The following is a 20,459-nucleotide window of genomic DNA, read 5'->3' on the forward strand; positions in this document are numbered from 1 at the left end:
GCAAAAAGAAGCCAACGATCGACCCGCCACCTTGTGGTAGGAATGAAGAAAAGCGTCGTCCCCTCGACCAATCGGCGTCGTTTCCATCTCTCCCCTCTTTCTCCTTGTATTCATCACCAGTTGTGCCAGCTCCATCGGTCCCGGAATGCAGCTATCAGAAAACGAAGCCTCGTCTAACCATTTCGTTTCGGGAATTTTTTGTTTTTTTTCTTTCTCCTTTTACGAATCAGTACGACTCCTTTTCAATGCCCCAGTGTTACGTGTGTATGATCAACTGGGAATCTTCCTCCTCACTTTTGAGAAGGAGGGGAGGTGGAGTCGTCCCCCAAAAGCCATTAAAACATGAGATAGGAATGAGGTGCCTACGACGAGAAGATGGAACGGCCATCTTTTTTTTCTCTCTCTCTTGAGCCTCCAGGCGATCGTTTTTGAGAGATGACTGAGAAATACAATTTTACATTTTCTCTCTCTTCTTGTAAAAAGATACGTAAGAAGAGGAGGGGGGCCATGTGGACCGGAAATAGTTGGAAAGAGAAGAAGGAGGGACGCCATAAAAGACATACGACAGCTGTTTGGTTTGACACACGTACACAGAGAGAGAGAGACCAATATCTGAAAGAAGAAAAAGTTACAACGAAAATGCGACGCCATCTGCGGCTTTCTGCCCTAGTAGGATATCTCGTAAAAACACACAACAACAAAATTCAAATTTTTCGTTTTTCTTTTGGCTGGAGAAATTTCTCTCATTAGTCTCATTATTCATACTGCGCAACGCTGTATGAACGATCGTTCGGGAATCACATATCAAATCCCCATTGCGCGTTATTTTTGCACAGTGGAAATGGCGGCGGGTAGCGGAAGCGAAGGGGTTTGGTTTGGTTGTCATGCCCGCGTGTAATGGACATGGCCATAACAATCCCAACAGACCATAACTCCTCCCGCTGGTAAATACAGTACAGCACTTGACTGCGTAATACCAACAACACAACACACGGGAAACAGCAAAAATTTCGAGCGTACGACAAAACAAATAATAAAAAAAAAAGTAAATACCCTCAAGATAATGGCGAAGGAGGGGGAAATATGCTCGTAAAAAAAGATAAAAGCCGATTCTTCTTTTATTATTTTTCGGAGTGGAAGTTATTCGCCATCGTTTAGAAATTCAAAACTCGTTTTTTTGATTGTGTCAAATTTTCGGGGTGGGTTTTTCCCCCCCTTATCTGGCGTCAATCAGCGTCTAACCAAGCTAATGATGATGACTTTATCCGCTTTTCAAACCTCCATAATAAAGGGCAGAAATGTCTTTAACAAATTTCATCCACCGCCACATCGACCACAATTGCTATCGACTATTTTTTGGATGGGGACTTTTTGTTCTTCCAAAATTACAAGTACAAAATTCTACCCCAATTTGGAAATGAAATGGAAGGACCGAAACAATGTCTTGCCATTCATTTTCCGAGCGCGCACAATGTCGCCAATCATTTTCACAGGTGAAGAAACAAAACACAAACTAATTTTCTTGTAGTAATTCGCCTGGAAACCAACAAAATGATGGGCGAGAAGGGGGAAAAAACAAAACGGATGATTCCTGTTATCAGAAAACCCATCGCGCGACGATGGGAAAAGAAAACAAATTTCGTTGTTTGTTAAAAAGAAAGAAACCCGTAACTTGGCGTGATGGAAATGACGGACGATTTTCGACTTTTATTGCAGACGACAGGCCTTGATACGACCGTCACTCTGTGTCGTTTGGTTGAGTTCGGGTTATTATGTGCGTCCAGGGAGGTCCTCATTATTTTTTTTGTGTTTAAAAAAACGACAAGTCGTGGAGCGTGAACGATATGAAGACAAACAGTTGAGCAACATCAATGGGAAAGTACTCGAAATCCGAGCGAAAAGACGCGGAACATTCTTCCACCACCGCGGATGGCAGCAGTTCACGTGTAAATCAATGAAGAAAACACGTCATCATCGCCATCATAATCGTTTTGCCACTTAATTTATGAGATGTATTCTTTTTTTTCTTGTTTCAATATTGTTACACTTGGTTTGCCCTCCAGTTCGTAGTATACGTAATATTTCCACCGAATGCGATTCACTCACGCAACCCAATCTGTTTCGGTCGCTTTTCCCTTTTACACGAAACAAAACAAAAATAGTAATAATGGTAATAATATCCGGGGCTGAAATTTTTTTCGATTTACCTTCGAGAATTGACAAATTCCAGGCTGAAAATATCTCTGGAAGAAACCCCGAAAAACTCTAGTTACGTAACCGCAGAGGAGCAGAAATATCCATTCTAGTCAAGGCAGCCATAGATATAACTTACAAGCTTCTGCTGTGGTGTTGCGCAAACACGAAATGATTACACTCAAACGATTAGCGTCGTAATACAATGTCTCGGGAAAAAAAAACCCGCCATGTTTGTATATACTGTACAGCATAATGGGCAAGTATAATGCAATCAAGTCTTTGGTGTATTAAATTCCCTGCCACCCAAAAAAAGGTAAAAGAAGAGAAAACCAACAAAACGATTCCAAAAAATATTCTTCCAACGTGAATTGTTTGTTGTCACCGCCGCCGCAGGTGCCGTCTGTTGTCAAAACCTGCGATGACAAAAAGGGAGAGAGAGAAAATTCCGGGCCAGCAACAACAACAACAACCTACAAAAAAAAAAAAAAATCATTTTTCCAACAACAAAAAAATTCATAAAATAAAAAAATACAAAACTTATGGCGTATCCTGTTTCGAAATGATTTACGCGCACCGCCATCTCAGCAGCGCAAAAACCCCCAGAAAAGAAAACCAGTGTCTCTTTTTCCAAGTCGTCACCAGTTGTCGTCCTTTTTTTTTCTTTCTTGAGTCAGAAAAAAAAATAGTTATTCCTCGGTATTTGATTTTACGAGTGGAGAAAGAATAAAAAATGAGCGGCCGCATTCTCTCGCGTGTTGTTGTTAGTTGGTTAACGGTCTTCTCTATCTTAAATGTGCCTTATTTCGGGTTGTATTTTGCGCCCTGGATAATAGAATAGAAAACAAACGATATATACTATACTACCTAAGATAGTATAGTAGCCGGCCTACACGTACTATATATATAATGTGACGACAGAAAAGGATTGCCCGGCTTGGTACTATTCTGTTTTTTTACAATGCCGGCGACTAGTTATATAGGCTGTTAGAAAAGTTTGGTTGCGTCCCACGTCGAGGAAGAAGAAGCAAATAAAAGTAATGCGATCGTTCGCTTCCTTTGAAATGACACGGCAGCAGTTAACTGCAACGTCTAAAAAAAAACACGAGAAAATAATTTCAATTGCAAACAAATTTATTTCGATTTCATTTCGACAAATTCGCTTCGTTTCCGGTCATTTCAATTCAACAACAAAAAGACAATTGCTCCCGTCACCACACCGACAATTGCAATCAAATTACATATACTACACCTCATAGGACGCACACAATGTCCACATAGTACGTTACGACGTTGCCCAACCACAATTTCACGCACAGCTTTCCGAGCGTTGCGTTGTAAATGAATTAAAAAGTATAGATTAGATTGGGCGATAATGTAGACCGAAGTCTTGTTAATGCAAATGCCGGAGAGAAGACAGCGGGAAAGAATCCCACAAATGCTACAAAAGAAAAAGAAGGATCATAAATCGGAACAGAATCAATATATAAGGAGAATAGAAGCGCGAGATTATCCAGCAACCCGAAAACCACCGAGCGCCGGTTTACGGTCAAGACCGTCTAGCGGAGGTTTTGGGTTTGTTTTGCGTGCGTATATAAAACCTAATCGCAGTCATATCCCGCTGACTGCGGACTGCTACTCAACTGCGGACGCACAACTACCGAAGGTGATCATCATAAAAATAATTCGACACGCTCGTTTCAATCGCCATCTTTTCTCTACCTGCGTGTATATCCCCCCATAGCTCCGTGTCAATTTTTCAACCCCCCCAAAAAAGAAGAAAAGTTTCCACCATCTTTTCTTTTATTTGCCGTGCGTTTATGGCTGTTTCGTTCGTTATTTAACGATGAGATCGTGTCTTTTCCCGTTTTTTGTTCATTATCAACATCATCACGTCGACTTTAAAAAAAGTTGCCGACACACACCTGTCCGATTTGTCCTCGTTCAATTACATAATACGACCCCGAGGGGTGGACGTGTCGACGATCGATCGACTTGATTGGAAATGAAGACACGTTTTGTGTGTAAATTGTGAATTGTATTTTTCATCAGTCTATCACCAAACGGGGAAGAATATAAAGGAGTGAGTGGACACTGGACGAACAGGCAGAAGTGGGAAGAGTTGGAAAGTATTCGAGAAGAGCTAAGGGAGGTGGAGTTGGCAAGGAAATTATACACAAATATATAAAGAAAGAAAAAAAAAATAAAGAATTCAAGTATGTGTTGTTTTTGTTGTTGTTGTTTTTATCTGACACGATAAAGAATTATTCCCCGCAGAAAGAAAAAGAAAAAAATATGAAGGAAATCTACGATGCGCGTCACGACTTTCAATTCCCACCTGGTTCACAAATGGACACACACAAAAACGAATCCAAGAAAGAAGAAAAAAACAGCTGGGGCGTGGTGGTAACACATCGGGGGAGCTCCACGATCAATACATAATAATCGGATGTTCTATGGCAAAAGAGAGAACCACAACAAATTCAAATTGAAAGGGGATGAAAAACAAAATATTAAAAAAAAAAAAAGATGTGGGGGGAAAGAAACAACAACCAAAATTGTACAATGAAGAAAATGGGAGAGAAGTCTGTCGACCCAGGCGAAAATATTCGGACCAACACCACATGAGAAAGAAAGAGAGAGAGAAAAAAAATAAACAAAACAAACAAAATACAAAAGTTTGCGACAAAAGAAAAACAGGTCGGGGCCGAGGAGAGATGATGCTCACACGTCGACATCTAAACTCTAATCAATTTTAATTTTATTTTTTTTATTATTTCGGATATTCAAATTCTAGAAATTTCCTTCTCTTTGCAGATGTTTTGAATTCATTTTCCTTCTCAATTTGATAATTAAATTTGTCGTTTTTCGATTTTTTTATTTTTAGCGCGGATATCGGCCTCGACTCGCAAGGCCTGGGCGTCCACTGGGCACCGACGCCGGTGGGGCCAATTGGGTCGGATTGAACAAGAAGCGTTCGCCAGCAGTGCCGGAATCGACGTGCCCTTGGGTGGTGTCGGGTTGCTGGGCGGGCGAAGAGACGAAATCGACAGGCGCGGATGATGGATCCATCATCGCCGGTGACGGAACGAAAAATTGCGGTGTCCCTGCTGTGGATAACGATGGCGTCACTGCCGGAAATGCATCCAGCAGCGGCAAGGGGCTGTTGACCGAACTGATTTTGATGTTGGACGGATTGATGTAAGCATTCCTTCCGCCTCGACCTACTCGGCCTAGTATCGTTATAAAAAAAGTGAATTAAAACTAAAACTCCCATCCATTTTGGTGTGTCTTTCTGTCGTACCTTTGTTGAGTCCGAACCGGTTGCCTTCGTTGTTGTTGTGGTTGGAGGACGCAGGGGCGGCCGTGAAAGGGGTAGAAAAGGCCGGCGTCATGGGAGTCATAGGAGGCAGCGACTGGAAACTGGCGTCCTTGGGCGGAGGCGCTAAAGCGGCCGCTTCATCCTCGCTGTCCTTGCCCGTGTCGACCCACTGGCCCTTCTTGGCATCCCACACGATCTGCTCGGCCCAAAGGCGGACGAAAGAAAGGACATCAACGTCAAACATTTCCTTACCAAACTCGCCGTTTGAATTTTTACGATTATGATTATTAGTAGTAGTAGTAGTAGTGGGATAGACGACGTACCGTCGGGTTCTTATCGTCGGGCAATTTCATTTGCGTCTTGGGCTTAAACTTGCTGAAGAATCCGCCCAACCAGCTGCCTCCGCTTCCGGCCTGCTGAGCCCTAGCGGCTGCTGCTGCCGCCGCTTTACTGCTATTGCTGTTACCGCCGCCGCCTCCACTCTCCTGCTTGCCACTCTGCTTGTCGTCCGGCTTCGACTCGACCGACGGTCCCAGCGAAGACGACGCCGGATTGAAATACGACGGCTCAGAAAACGAATTGGGCCCGGCGTCTTCATCAGCCGACGTCGCGCTCTAAGGCATTTCACCGAGACGGAAATAAAATTGAAACAAACAAAAACAAACAAAAAAAGAAATAAAAACCAAAAGAATTTCAAAATAAAAAAAAAATGAAATGAAACATTAAAAACTCGAGAGTTGTGTGACTTTTCATCAACTAGAAAAGAATCTCTCTGCAGGCAAAGAGTCAAAACAAGACAAACAATGAAGAGCGAAAGAGGATTTCAAACAAAAGAAGCCTGAACATAAGATTTTTTCCTTTTTTTTCAACCAACGAAAAGAAGTAGAAAAACGTTCAAATACAATCTTGCACAAGGACTACTTGATAATAAGATGAAAAAGAAGATAATGGGCTTGTGTAATAAACTGTTTCTTTTTTAGACTTTTTCTTTCAAACGAAAGAAGAAGAAGACGAGAGAGAGAGAGAGGAGGCAGACCAAAGCGAAATGATAAGCACACACAAACGAGAAACAGCCAATTATTACGGTTGGCAACCATCCACAGCTTCGCGGTCCACTTGACCATCAAACTCTTCGTTATTTATACACATTTTCTTCCTTTTTTTCCCCCCCTGAGACGAGAAGAGATAAATAAATTGTACAGCTAAATAAGAAAAAAAAAGATATTCGTTCCTTTTCTCTTTTTTGACACATATAACGCACGTAAGGGGGAAGAAGAAAAAAAAAAAGAAAGGAGAAAAGCAGAGCTTTATCGTCCAAATAATCGTGACGTTTCGGGACTATGATGGTAATCACCATAACAGAACCATGGATGCCATGGAAACGATCTGACATTCAAAACTTCTTCTCCATTCTTCTCCTCTTTCTGATTTTTTTCTTCTGGAAGAAGAAAGAAAATGGCGTTCTTCGATTTCGATGGTAGAAGAGAAAGACGAGAGGAAGAAGAAAACGACGGGTGGGTGTGTTGTCACGGTGATCGCCAGTGGGCCGAGAATAAAGCTGTGTCAAAAATGTCAACTCTCCCTGTGTCTACGTGTGTGCTATGTTTGAAACACGAATAATAATATGGCAGTAGTCGGAAGAATATCTCTATTCAAGTAGGTAGTCGAGGGGGGATGGGGAGGTTATTCGTTCCTTCCTCTCTTCGTCTTCCTTTCGCTCCGTTTTACTCATGGGGCGATAGCATCGGCGACATGCCACAACCGAAAATACAATTCAAAAGAATACGACAGAAAAGCCAAAGAAAAGCGTTTGGAAAAAAAAAAAAAAAAATACGGCGACATTCAAGCCCTATATAGATATCGACTCTCGGATTCATACACAACAACAGATCAGATTACTACGGACGGAAACTAGAGAAAGACTCGATGAAAATAAAAGATTAACTGGGCGCGCTCAATAGAAAAGAAATCAGAGATCAACTAGTTGCGGTGCGGAATTCGAATAGAAAAATAGAAGAAAAGGAAAAAAAAAACTGAAAAACGACGAGATGGATGCTGATAAGTCAAAAAGTGAGAGCCAATGATGATCGGAATCGACTACATCCGACCGCTCCTGACCTCGAGCGAATTGTCTTCTCGGATGGGTTCGTCAATGGCGAACGTGCGCGGCGTCTTGAGAGTCAAACTCATTTGCTGCCGGCGAGACGAGGCAGCAGCTCCGGCGGCGCCAAATTTCAACGTCATCGGCCGGTCGATGGGATAAGTCCCACCGAAAACGACCCGTTTGGCCGACATGTCGGCCGCCGCCACCGCTTCCACGGCATTGATGGCTGGCGCAGATCGATCCTCATCGGAATGATCCGAATCTCTCGACTCTTCCGGTCGAACAGATCCGACCGCGCTCCCATTCGAATCCTTCTGCATCCAAATACCAACCCACCCTCAAATATTACATTCGCAAACATCGGGGGAAGGAAAAAGGACACACAAAAATGGAACCTATTCCATCCATCATCCCTGGGCAAACCTGGAAATTGCAAAAGCGTTGCCGACTCGAAAAGGAAACATTCAAAAAGAAAAATGGCTCACCAAATTGTTGTTTGACGGATTCCAGTAATCCGTGACGGCTCCATTGGCTGCGTTCATTTCTCCGTGATTCCACGGCTGCTGTTGTTGTTGTTGCTGCTGTTGGGGCTGTTGCCAACTGTAGCCGGGATTGTACTGAGACGAGCCGTAGGAGCTGTAATCCTGTCCGGCATTAGACGAATACGGATTGCTCTCCTGTTCGCTGGGCTGCTGCTGCTGTTGATGGACATGGCTGTCTTCACTGTAATTTTGTTGTTGTAGCTGCTGCTGCTGGCCCGAGGATTGCGGATCATAGTAGGGCTGCTGTTGAACGCTCGACGCTGGATGGTAGTATTGCTGCTGCTGCTGTTGTTGTTGTTGTTGTTGTTGTTGCTGCTGCTGAGCATTCTGCTGGTCACCGTACTGGCCATGTGGCTGTTGTTGATAAGACGAATAATCAGTGGAAGTAGGTGGAAGGGATGATTCCGGTTCGGTCGGCTGTTGCTCGAACGACAACTTTTCGGTGCCAATGACGGGCGAGTAATCGACTTGGGCCGCCTTGACGGCCGCTTCCAAAGCAGTCAGCCAAGACGGATCGCCTAATGAGGTGCCATCATTCTCCGTCAGGAATTGCGGATCGCTGTACTTGAGCATCGAGCCGAGCTGATAGACTTGGTCGATGAGAGACGGCGAGTAGGTGGAAGCCGATTTGGCCAGAATGTTGCCAACGGCCTCGCAGTACTGCAGGGCTTCGGCCGGGCGCCCATGTTCGGCCAGCCGAGTGGCGTAAAGAAACTTGTACGATTGGAAGGACGGTATCATAAATTCCGGGGCGGCCAGCTGGCGAGCATACTCGTAGACCTCGGTGCACTGAATTGCTTCGTTAGTCGCAAAAGCGTCAAACGACAACGAGCTGGATGAGGAGAGCAGGACCAACTTGGACGCCTTGTTTGAATAGTTCCCAAACTCCACTTGGGCCACCAAGTAGCAAAAATGGGCGGCCAGCAGAAAGCCACGAGCCGAGAGCGTGTCCCCCAGCGTCACAATCGATTTCTTGTCCAATTCCGAGGAATTGTTGCCCGACTTGGACGTCGAGTTGGAGAGGATCATTGCCAGATGAGGACGCCAGTCGCCCCATTTGTCATCACCGCAGCTGGTCACTGCCGTCGGTTGGCGACCTAAAAACAAACAAATCGATGAGTCACTTTTGGTCCGTCCGGCGTGCAATACTCAAACCAAAAAGCGATTAAGACTCCTGACCTGACATGAGCTGATAAAGAGTTTGCAGTGGATCTGTTAACGCCAATCCATTAGCAAAGCGGATCATAACACTCGAATAAGTCCTTTGGTCCATCTTTGAGGCTAGAAACAAGGCGTGACCCCAAAGACCTTGAGTCATGGCCCATTCGAGAGCCTCTTTCTTGTTGCCGAACAAGAGCAACTCGCGAAACTTTTTCGTCACCGAGGCTTCCGTTTGACGGGAAACGAGGGTACGATCCGCCGCCACTGTCACCACCTCCGCGCCGTTGTCCGGAGTCTCCTTTATTTTTTTTTGTTGATAAAACGTTGGAAAAAGAAAACGTTGAAATTCGTCGTGGTCAATCAATTGGAAAATGTCAACGTTTTTTTTTTTTTTTTTTTTTTTGTACCTGCACCACGACGGGCTCTCTGAGAATTTCGTGATCCTTGAGAAGCAACTCGGCAATGTCAGTGCCGACAATCGTGCCATTCTGCCTGAGTAGGAGCAACAACAGCTCCCACAAAAGAACGTACGATTGACGGTCGACCAACTGGTTGCCATCATCTGTGGCACGTCGAATCTTTTGCTGGCAAAAGACGGCCACTTGCTGTTTGTGGGTCTGGCCCGGCACCAAAGGACCTGTTCACACGACGCATCAATTCGATTCAAGAATTTCTCCATTTATATTTTCATAAATAAAAAGAAAAAAAGAAAAAGAGAAAATGGAAATGTACCAGGAAAGAATTTCAATTCTTGAGCCGTGGGCAAATCGCCAAGTAGGACGTTCAAATCGTGAAGCTCAATGTGAGCCGCCACGCCATCTTTGGGGCTGTTGGGCAAAACACGCAAGAGTATCCCTCCCGGGGAGAAGCGGGCGATGACGTGCGGACAGGAAAATTTATGAGGCGTCATGTCCTGTGCTGGCCGAATCTGTGTGGTCAGCGGGATATTATCCTCCTCCTTCAACGATAGATTTCCATCAATCAATTATTCGCACCAAGCCAATGACATTGATGGAAAGGGCTGACTACTGCCGTCCAGCCAAGTCAAAAGTGTATGGGCCTAACATACCTGGTAAAGGCTGTAATCGTAAGCGTGGGACTGGTCCAGCCCCGTCGTGGAACCGCGAATCAACTGCTGCGAGATGGAGTGGTTGGCCAACATGGAAGGATGGTCTTCATTGACCGAGCTGCGTCCGGAATGGACGCTGGCTCGATCCGCCTCAGAAGCGGCGATACTTCCGAGCGCCGTCCCAGTGCCGCCCGTCACCACCGTCGGCGTGTAACGCTGGGCATAGTTGCTCCGGTACCACTCGCTGTAAGCGGCCGGATTTTTCAACCGCAACTCCTCAAACAGCGCGTAGTTGTACTTCAAGGCGTGGTTAATCTGTTGGTTGTAGTTCAGCATCTGCTGATTGTAAGCGGCGGCGGCCGCAGCAGCGGCAGCGGCCGAATGATGGTAGCCGCCACTGCGGTACGGATCGTATGCCGCATCACGAGACGAGTAGCCGTAATAGCGCGGATCCTGCTGATAGTAGAGATCACGCGGATCTCGACGCCTTCCGCCAGTGCCCGAAGAGGTCGAGTGGCGATAATCACGTTCGGAATTGGCTCGTTCCGGAACTTCGGCACCAGCTCTGCATTTGAGAAATAATAAAATTGAATAAACAACTCAAACATTGTTCTTATTATCGGTTGTACCTTGTACTAATGTCTCTTGTACTCGGGTAGTATCGGTCGTCAATCCTGGATCTGTCGTTATCACGTCGCCGACCATCCCTACTCAAACAAGAAAACCAAATGAAATTAAATAAACTTAAAACCACTCGCCCTATCGCGATGTGGACTGCCTTAAGATAAAATAGCACGTTTGGGGAATGAGAGGAGGGGGAGGGGAGGGGGAACAACCCGGACACAAACACACACCTACTGAGCGTGCAACAATGAAACAAATTTTAGTGCAATCAAATCAATATTTTTAAAAAAGCAAATGAAAAAAAATTGTGTGATCAGAAATATGAAAACAAAAAGCAATTGCGGCATAATCAGGTGCGAAATAGAGGAAAAAGCCAACCACCGACCCGATTTTTGCTTTTCGATTGTTTCATCACACACACATACACGCACACACTGAAGAAAAAACAGACCTGGATGTGTTGAACCCGTAGGCTGAGCGATTGAAATCGCCAGCCGGGTCGTTGTTGTCACCTTCGTAGAGTGAGCTCCTGCGACCACCGGAACGCTCGTACATTTCGGCATCCGTCAAATAATATTCCGACCTAAAGCAACTACCAAGTCAGCACAAACAGGCCAAACAAAAAAACAAAATATCTCGGGGCGGGGCAAAAAATAAAACGTAAACGACATCATTTTTGTGAAAGGCGAAAAATAACCTTCCCAAATCCAACAAAAAATAATAACAATTATTTTTAAAAAATTAGATAACCATTCACCATGCCATCACCCCATTAAAAAAATTTTGTTTCCTCACTGAAGTGATTATTATAAAACAAAAATAATGTGGTGCAATCCAAGAAAGTCGGTTAAGAAAAGGGGGGTAAAAAATAAACAGGAACAACCAAGCACTGGTACGGACGTAATAATTACTTTCTTTCGTTTAAAAAACTTTCCATGCCCAACATCAAAGCTTTAAAAAAAAAATGCCAATTTGGTCACTTTCTTACGGTGTAATATACATATTTTTTTTACTGGACTACGAAACCAGAGAGGTTTCGGTTGCATTCCAACAGGACCCTCGGGGCAGTAGTAGCCGAGGCTGATTAAGCAATTGGCTCACGGTTTTTAAATTGGGAGGGAAGTGGAGATGATTTTGTAACATTTAGTTTCCCTGGGTTTTTTTTTTCTCCCCACTACATAAACGAGTGTACAAAATCCATTGTTAGAAAAGAGAGAGAGAAAAAAAATGGGACGAACCGTCGCGTATCTCGGCGCCGAGGATCGCGGGCACGATCCCGGTCTGTAGGTCCGTAGCCACTACGACGGTCATCGTCATAATCCTGCCGATTGTAGGCTCGATCTCGGTCGTCATAGCGACGAGGGTCACGGTGATCTCGTTCTCGGTCCCTTTCACTATCGTAGCGACGATCGCGTTCGCGATAACTGGTGGAAAAGCGCTCGTCCTCATCGTCATCCGGGTAGCGGTTGCGTCCTTCACGGTCGTAGTCATCACGATCTAACATCCAACAAAGTAGATGGTATTAGCAGTTCTAAGGAAGATTATTGGGTAATAGGATTACCTCGGTCACGTTCCACACGAGAACCTCTGTCGTGTGGTTTTATCTCGCGATCCCGATCCCTGTCACTGGAGATACGATCATCCGATCGATCTGCTGTTCCATTGCCGCCAGCAGTTCCACCTGTTGGAGCCGCCCCTGAATTGAGATTAGCACGGGGATTCTCCGATCCGATCGTCTCACTTCGGTGAGGCGGCGGAGGTGAACGACTGACCGACTGCTGCGTCCGCACTTCTTCCACCTGCTGCATTGGCGGTGGTCCCTGCGGAGCAGCGGCCAGAAGCGGAGCTGCTTGCACGACAGGTGGTGCGGGAACGGGATCGTTTTTGGCGAATCCAGTCACGATTCTCTGCTCCGAAACCGGAGTTACTGTACCGGCAGGACGTGGCTGCGGCTGAGGCTGCGATTGTTGCTGTTGCGGAGTAGGAACCATCGATAGTAAAGGCGGTTGAGATCCACTACCCGGAATCATGCGCTGCGAGCTTGGAGGCAACATGGACGACGATGTCGTCAAATTTTCAGCCCTAGAGAGTGGAACTGCCGAAACGGGTGGGCCAAATTCACTGCCCACGGCCTCTTGCGATCCTCGTGCAACAGTCGGAGCAGCCGATGAAGGTGGGGGTGCTGCAGCGACGTGAGAAGTAGTAGCGACCGGATAGAAACTCCCAGGTCCGGACACTGGTTTCGGTCGGGCAAACGCATTACCATCTCCGGGTAGATGGTAGGGAGAAGGATTGGCGCTGGCCGTCTCGGATGAAGGAGTAGAACCGGCTTGGCGGGAAGATGGGCGACTTCCGGCAGGTGATTCTTGCGTCATCTTGCGCTCCGCCATGGCTGCATACGGGATTGACGCAGGTTGTGAAAACAGCGGTGTTGGCTGATCGTTTTCGTATCCGCCTTCCGCATCAGGTCGCTCACTTTCACGCTCCATCGACGGCGTGCCAGACTGCGAACGACTTCCACTTCCCGGCAGGCGATTGCCGATGGACAAATCCGAGGTGGCAATCGGTACTCCACCAACATGAGGCGCTCCAGGGAATTCAGAGCCGTTGTACGTCATTCCAACAGGTCCGCTGTTGAATCCTTCCGTATTCGATCCGTAAGATGATCCGGAATTGATTCGGTGGGCAGTCAGTGAGGGTACTGTTGCAGGTTCAACAGCAGTCGAATCAGTACTCGGTTCAATTTGATCCATGCTCGATCCAATCAAAGGAGTAGGTGAAACCCGAGTTAATTCGGTCCCTAGATTTAAAGTCGATGGTGGAGGATGCATCGATCGACCACCGCCGTACATGCTCTGCTGCTCTGGCGGGATGTTTGGTTGTACCGACGCAGGTGGTGCGTAAACCTGGTCGTTTCCAAGAGATGCGGGTGGCGGTGGTAAGGACTGAGATGGATCGGTAAACGAAGCTCCATCAGCAAACGTGTTCCTTTCACCCAACTCTCGTGAGTACGACGATTCAGGGCCAGGCTCGTAAGGACTCTGTTCGTGATCCAGAGCTGATCCCCAAGTTGGTACGCGGGACCAGTTGGATTCTTCAGACTGCGATGGAGCTGGCAGCTGTTGCTGAGCCCACGGCGGATGCTGTGGTTGCTCTTGTCCTTGCAAAGGCTCTTCTCGAGCCTGGTTAGATAGCGACAGAGTGCTAAAGCCCGTCTCCAGACCGCTGTTGACTGGAGGAGGTGGCATGCTTTGATAGTTGGTCGACTGTTGGTTCTCGACTTGGCTGACTGGTAGTGGCGGCTGGGATGTTTGAGGCTGTTGAATATTTTGCTGTTGATACTCATTGCCCCAACCCCAATCTTCTCCTTCATTCCATCCCCAGTTTTGATTGCTGCTTGGAGCTTGTGTGTCATATTGATTGTTATTGACAGTATGTTCAGGTTGATAACTGGGCACTGGCTGCGTCAAAGAGTAATCAGGCACACTATACAAATTAGGAGGGTTGGCAGGAGGGACATTCTGCAACTTGGCTGCTGTTTGGTTAGGTTCTGGATAGCTCTGGAAATTGTTAACATTTTCATCCCAATCCCATGATTCTTGAGTAGGTGGTGGTGGGGCTTGTTGTTGTTGTTGGGGCTGCTGTTGCAATGGTGGCTGCTGCCTCGGTGGTGCCCAAGAACCGTTCGCAGGGGGGAATCCTTGACTGTACTGATTTGGATTGTACATCATCACATTGCCTGGAGCAGATGGCTTGGCAGGTGGAGGATTCCTGCTTGGTTGGTAGATGGCAGGATCTTGCCGATTAGGCCTAGGTGGATTCATTGTCGGTCACCTAGATACATAAGAATTTTTTCACTTTGAGGGATTACACTAAGATTCAGTTTTAAATCATTTGTAAGAGTACAGACTATCTATGTTAGTACTTCAAGTAAAAGCTAACGAGCTTAAAGTCTGAAAGTGGGGGTGGTTTTAAAGTGGACGAATAATCTTTATAACAATGTTTTTTTGTTTGTTTTTTCATTACAAGATATACATTTCTGTTCAACATAGGCTAAATAAAATGACACGAAGCAATCCATGTTGTTCAATCACTTTCGGCTAATCTACCTAACATGTAACACGACTACTAAAAACTGGAACGTTTAGCCCACTGGTTGTACGAATGGCACTTTTACGATAATAGATTACTACTAACCTGGATGTAGTGAATTACAATTAAGCTACATATGCAAAGGATCGATTAAAACAGGAAAAATGTGTTGATTCGGAATAGATTCGGGCTTTCACTAGTCTTTCTCACCGATAAACACCGCTGTGTGACGTCTGCCTCCAGAGGAAACTGACAAACTTGTTCCGACTTAATACTTCAAATACTACTAACCCCGCTTCGTTTTTGCACATTTTCATAAGAAATTCATTGCAATGCAATTATGATTTAAATAACACGTTTAAATAGTCAAAATAAGGCGATTTATTCAATTATGCACCTGATTCATAGAGTATTTACGGAAAACTGGCAACGCTACCACGTCATCATTGGTAGGGTAAGGGTACAATTGCTTTGCTGTCAAACGAGACCGGTAGCTGAAGAAAAACAAAACTTGGTGAATGGGCAGAGTGTGATTGTGTTGTATCTAATCGCTGGCAAATTTTCATAAATTCGCTCACAATGTTGTTCATGACGTGGATTGCTAGAGTCGGAGATGGTTTACCTCTTGCCGCTTCAATCCCCGAAGATGAAGAGGTTTGTTTACGTTTGCAATCGTTTGGTTGGTGAAAGGTTTCATCAGCAATCTAAATGACATAAAATTTCCCTTCTTTGAAAATTTTCAACATTTTTTGTTCCTCACAGAATTATTTCTCGAAGAGCAAAACATTTAAAATAATTGTTTCCTGTTCGATAAATGGTTGTCATCAGTAAAATATGTTTTCTATTTTATTGCAGTCAGGAAAAGGAGTGTTGGATTTTCAAAACCAAGCAAAAATGCTGTTTAGAAAAATGAATCAACAAAGTCCTTCAAAGTGCACAATAGAAACTGGATCACACTTTTTCCAGTAAGTCATCTTTATTACAAATACAGGTGTATAACAGTTAACACATTTTTTTATGGCAATTCCAGTTACCTAATTGATAAAGATGTCTGCTACCTAGTGCTGTGTGAGCAGAGCTACTCGAAGAAACTCGCTTTTTCCTTTCTAGAAGATCTTGCCCAAGAGTTCAGCTCCCTCTACGGGAAAAAGGTTCAGAGTGTAAATCGCCCATACAGCTTCATTGAATTTGGTAATGACCGAGACTTATTATACAATAAAAAAAAGTAGAGATTGTTATGATGCAATCTTTTCGATTTAGACACCTACATTCAGAAAGCCAGAAGATCGTTTATGGACTCGAGAACTCGGCGTAATCTTACTGCGATCAACACAGAGCTTCAGGATGTTCAGCGGATTATGGTTCGCAATATCGACGACGTCTTGCAGAGGGGTAGTCTTCTTTCTGATCTGGATAACAAAGCACAGACACTGTCAATGAGTTCTCAGCGATACAAAAAGGACGCTAGAAACTTGAACATGCAATCCACTTACGCGAAAATTGGTGCGGTCGCCATCGTTTTGCTCGTCTTTGTTCTTTACTTTTGGGTTTTGTAATTCGATTGGGCGTCGCAGCTCGGTCCCGTTTGGTTCCATACGCAGAGTCGCACGTGAAATTTTTCCCACTAGCCCATCCAAGGGCATTCTATCTAGCCTTATAGACATGAGCCGGGTTTTTTTTCCTTCTTGGGCCATGTGCACTATGGTGTATGGCTATTTGCTAAAAACAAATTCTAGTTCTAATTTGCATGCTGTATCACTGTGTGCCGTTTTTCTTGAAGGAAATCCATGTTTGTACATGAAAAAGAAACATCAAACTCAATACATTTGTTACATGCCTTGACTCTGCCTTCTCCTAAAAATCTCCGTGGGTTTCTCCGTTTTGCTTGTCTAACGTTTTGAAGCCTTTCAGATTTTAAATCCCGACCAAACCCACGATGTATCGAAATAATCGATCATGTTGTCACCGAGTTCCGCCATACGGTGGCTACCTTAGCGACCGACTTGTGTTGAATCGTTAATGTTCATCTTGAAGACGGAGCATCCATCTGAACGTTTGTAAAAATGGGTCCTAAACTACTCCAAAAGGTACACATTTCTTGAATCAAATTAATTTTTAAGTTTATTACAAGTTACTTTCGGCTCACGTTTTTCTTGTTCTTATAGCGAATCAGCAATTTGCATCACAAGTTGCTCGTTAATCGAATCCGAGCAGCCGATGCCAAACAGCATGAATCCCACGGAAAGGTAATAAGAACAAATATTGAAACTGGTTTCTTATTATTCTCACTTTAATTTTTAAAACGATCTGAATCGAATAATCAGAAGCCAAACGATCGTCGTTGGGAAGCGCAACATTACACTTGGAATGTCGACGATGATGAGGTTTGAACAACATAAACAATTAAGCTATTTTAAAATGTATCATTGAACAACTAAAATATCACCAGGAAATTCCGGGGACGGTCAGAATTGTTCTCAGTGCAGCCGACCCTCAACGAACAAAGAATCAGGTGGTGTACAGTATTCCGGATCGCTGTTTTATCCCACTAACCCCAGAGAACTCGTCGGTTGAGCTCTTTGATCAAACCTCTTCCTCCGTCTACGTTGAACCTACAGCTGCTTCTGATGCAACCAACGCATTTAATCCCGGTAAAATTAGAACGCTGATCAATTTTTAAATATTTTGCCAAGATAATATGAAGCACCTATTTTATAATCCATTGCAGCTGCCGATTTAGCCCGACCGGAAGCCGACTTGACAACGTCCGATGCTGATGAAACAGCCAGTGAAGCGTTCGATGGCGATCGTTCGATTGACACGACTTTCGGTCATGGTACCGGCGCTAATACCGCCGGGGGCAATAATACAAGCGGAGCAGCTTTGGACACTAGTCGAAGTGATCACGGGCCAATGACCGAACGAGAAGACGATCCATTAGAAATGATGACCGGCGTCAAATCGCTGGTTAAACGTAAAGGCGCAAAGGGCATCAATCATTTCAGGTGAATAGTAAATAACAAGTATAATAGTTTCATGTGAATTATAAATGTTTCATTCATTTCAGTTACTGTGACCGGGCCACCCAAACAACTGTTCCGCCAATTCGAGTAAAAAAAAAATCAATTCTAATGAAATTTCAAGAAAATATTTCATTAACTAATTTCAATTATAGTCACACGCGATACAAACTGAAGCCCCGCCTCGTGTGTCTTTCACTTCACTGACGAACGCTTGGATCATTTACGATGCCTACCACCAAGATCTTGCGGCACAGCAGCACAAAATCCAGCAGCAAGCGCTGATCAACAGTGCGGCAGAGGCTGTCAATAAAGGCGGAGCACCCAACACTTCATCCACGGCTCCAGTTGGTGTCGCTCCGGATGCTTCCGTCGCCACAGCCGCACCACCGGCAGCCCCGACGGTAGTCTTCCAACCGACGGGGGAAACGGCTTTGAGTCCGGCTGGTGTTTCTCGGCTCGATTCATCCGCTCACGTCATCGAGCGGATGCTGAATCAAAACACTTACGACGACATCGCTCAAGGTATACTATAAACTCATTTAAACGTTATACAATTGGGTAGATATAATCTGATTTTTGAAAAAAACAGATTTCAAGTATTGGGAAGATGCTGCGGATGAATATCGTGAACCGGAAGGAACTCTTATGCCGTTGTGGCGTTTCACTCCGCCGGCCACCATGCTGCGGATGTTTGAAGAGAACGGCAGCATGCGCAATGCGGTTCCTAGTCATATAACTGCAATCTGCTGGAATCCTCACTACAAGGATCTCTTCGCCATAGGCCTTGGCTCCCGTATGTTACATTGTCCGCCATTTGTTACAAGATGGTCACGTAGTTGTAATCAATTTCATTTCACAATCAAAGGAGACAATATGACAGCCGAATCCGGACTTGTGTGCGTCTTTTCTCTCAAGAGTCCTGGACATCCCGAGCGCTCCGCTCAAGTGCAAGCTGGTGTTTCTAGCCTGGACTTCCATCCGGAATTCTGGCAACTTTTGGCTGTCGGAATGCATGATGGACACGTCGCCGTTATTGACTTGACAGTGCGCAAGGATTCCGACACTTTCAAAGTGACGAATTTGATCACCTACCGAAGTTCGGCTATGCGAGGCAAACGGACCGTGCCAATTACTCAAGTGAAATTGATCACGAAAAAGTTCTTTGATTTTCTTTTTTATTCGTTCTTTCTTGAATTATTTCATTTAGGTAAGCTGGCACGGTGACATGAGTGATGGGTAACAAATTCATCTTTATACCTTTAACGTTTTTAAAAGGGACAGTGATCAACAATAATGTTTTCCAAATAGAAATTTACGGCTCTTTTCCATATCAATGGACGGCTGCTTGTGTCTGTGGCTATTTGTTCAGGGTGAACTATATCCTACAGAGTTAATCACATTGCCTTTCCAAGGCGACAATAAATTGCAGGATAACAATTTCGGAACACTGGCACTGACTGGTATAATACTGGCCGAAACATTAAATTTCGATTCATGTCTTAATTAATTTAAAAGAGGAATTATTTTTTAAAGCGTCTTGTAGTTGCATGGCTATTCATCCGAATCACACCATGGTTTTGGTCGGGACGGATCAGGGCCAGTTGTGGCCAGTCAGCAATGAGGGAGAGATTCTCAATTGGGGTCCCGTCAACGCCCATCAAGGTCCCATTTATACCGTGCAGTGGAATCCGTTCCATCACCAAGTTTTTATCAGCTGCGGTACCGATTGGTTAGTCAAAATCTGGGACCAAAGAGAAAAGTAAGTCGCCAAAATAATCCACTACTTTGAATTCGAATTTAAAATCCTGGATGAATTCAACTCCTAGGGAAGCTCTGGTGGTCATTAGTTTGGGGAGTTGCGTCGAAGACTGCGCTTTCTCGCCTTTCAGCTCGACGGCCTTTGCTTGCATGTCCAGCAATGGCAAGGTCCTCCTCTACGACTTGAATATTTGCCTACACAAGCCGCTGTGCAGTCAACGGATAACTCCGCAACGCAGAGCTCAGCCAACCGTTCTGAGCTTCGCCCCTTTTCATCCAGTCATTTTGGTTGGGGATGACAAGTAATTAGCACATTATGAAACGAGATTATTGAATTGAGTTAGCTAATGTGATGTGTTTCGTTTACAAGGGGACACGTGACTTGTCTCAAATTATCTCCCAACTTGAGGAAAGTGAGCCGCGTTCCCGAGAGCTCCAGGGCAGTCGAGGTCGAAATGGATAAATTAGAACGCGTTATTACATTAATGAAAAGATAAGAGTCGATTCTTGATTCAATTTACATTCTCATTCTAACTTGTGCTGATTATATATTCATTCACTCAAAACTAAT

At 44.9% G+C, this 20,459-nt stretch overlaps 2 protein-coding genes across 4 annotated transcripts; one reads left to right on the forward strand and one right to left on the reverse strand.

Annotated features, from left to right (window-relative positions):
* Positions 1-4,209: 4,209 nt before the first annotated feature.
* Positions 4,210-15,456, reverse strand: LOC124190546 (protein transport protein Sec16B-like). 3 transcript variants are annotated; one of them, XM_046583275.1, is made up of 13 exons: positions 15,318-15,456; positions 12,577-14,849; positions 12,254-12,512; positions 11,467-11,598; positions 11,021-11,098; positions 10,392-10,956; positions 10,055-10,280; positions 9,730-9,959; positions 9,341-9,620; positions 8,105-9,258; positions 5,839-6,129; positions 5,498-5,711; positions 4,210-5,426 (listed from the first exon to the last, which is right to left on the reverse strand). In XM_046583275.1, exons 2-13 carry the CDS (start codon positions 14,837-14,839, stop codon positions 5,077-5,079), a joined length of 6,042 nt encoding a protein of 2,013 aa, XP_046439231.1. In that variant the 5' UTR covers positions 14,840-14,849; positions 15,318-15,456; the 3' UTR covers positions 4,210-5,076. The 3 variants fall into 3 exon arrangements, with proteins under 3 accessions (XP_046439231.1, XP_046439221.1, XP_046439238.1); XM_046583265.1 differs by having other exon boundaries at positions 15,213-15,370; XM_046583282.1 differs by lacking the exon at positions 11,467-11,598 and having other exon boundaries at positions 15,213-15,370.
* Positions 15,457-15,555: 99 nt separating this feature from the next.
* On the forward strand, positions 15,556-20,447 carry LOC124190562 (dynein axonemal intermediate chain 1-like). Its single transcript, XM_046583309.1, has 18 exons — positions 15,556-15,761; positions 15,963-16,072; positions 16,138-16,298; positions 16,368-16,659; position 16,709; positions 17,297-17,326; positions 17,432-17,491; positions 17,557-17,758; positions 17,836-18,112; positions 18,175-18,217; positions 18,283-18,652; positions 18,720-18,923; positions 18,996-19,267; positions 19,338-19,366; positions 19,439-19,590; positions 19,664-19,889; positions 19,957-20,190; positions 20,259-20,447. The coding sequence occupies exons 1-18, from the start codon at positions 15,687-15,689 to the stop codon at positions 20,383-20,385; spliced, it is 2,865 nt and encodes a 954-aa protein (XP_046439265.1). The 5' UTR covers positions 15,556-15,686; the 3' UTR covers positions 20,386-20,447.
* The last annotated feature ends 12 nt before the right edge of the window (positions 20,448-20,459 follow it).

Source organism: Daphnia pulex, chromosome 1, assembly GCF_021134715.1.
Source record: "Daphnia pulex isolate KAP4 chromosome 1, ASM2113471v1".
Taxonomy (NCBI): Eukaryota; Metazoa; Arthropoda; class Branchiopoda; order Diplostraca; family Daphniidae; genus Daphnia; species Daphnia pulex.

Excerpts from the sequence above, each read along its gene's own strand:
- LOC124190546 (XM_046583275.1), bottom strand. The coding sequence starts at position 14,839 with ATGAATCCACCTAGGCCTAATCGGCAAGATCCTGCCATCTACCAACCA. Across the intron at positions 10,957-11,020 it reads ACAAGAGACATTAGTACAAG|AGCTGGTGCCGAAGTTCCGG; the intron begins GTACAACCGATA and ends TCTCAAATGCAG. Across the intron at positions 6,130-8,104 it reads ATCCGTCAAACAACAATTTG|AGCGCGACGTCGGCTGATGA; the intron begins GTGAGCCATTTT and ends GAAATGCCTTAG.
- LOC124190562 (XM_046583309.1), top strand. The coding sequence starts at position 15,687 with ATGTTGTTCATGACGTGGATTGCTAGAGTCGGAGATGGTTTACCTCTT. Across the intron at positions 17,327-17,431 it reads ATCGAATCCGAGCAGCCGAT|AAGCCAAACGATCGTCGTTG; the intron begins GCCAAACAGCAT and ends TCGAATAATCAG. Across the intron at positions 18,653-18,719 it reads TTACGACGACATCGCTCAAG|ATTTCAAGTATTGGGAAGAT; the intron begins GTATACTATAAA and ends TGAAAAAAACAG.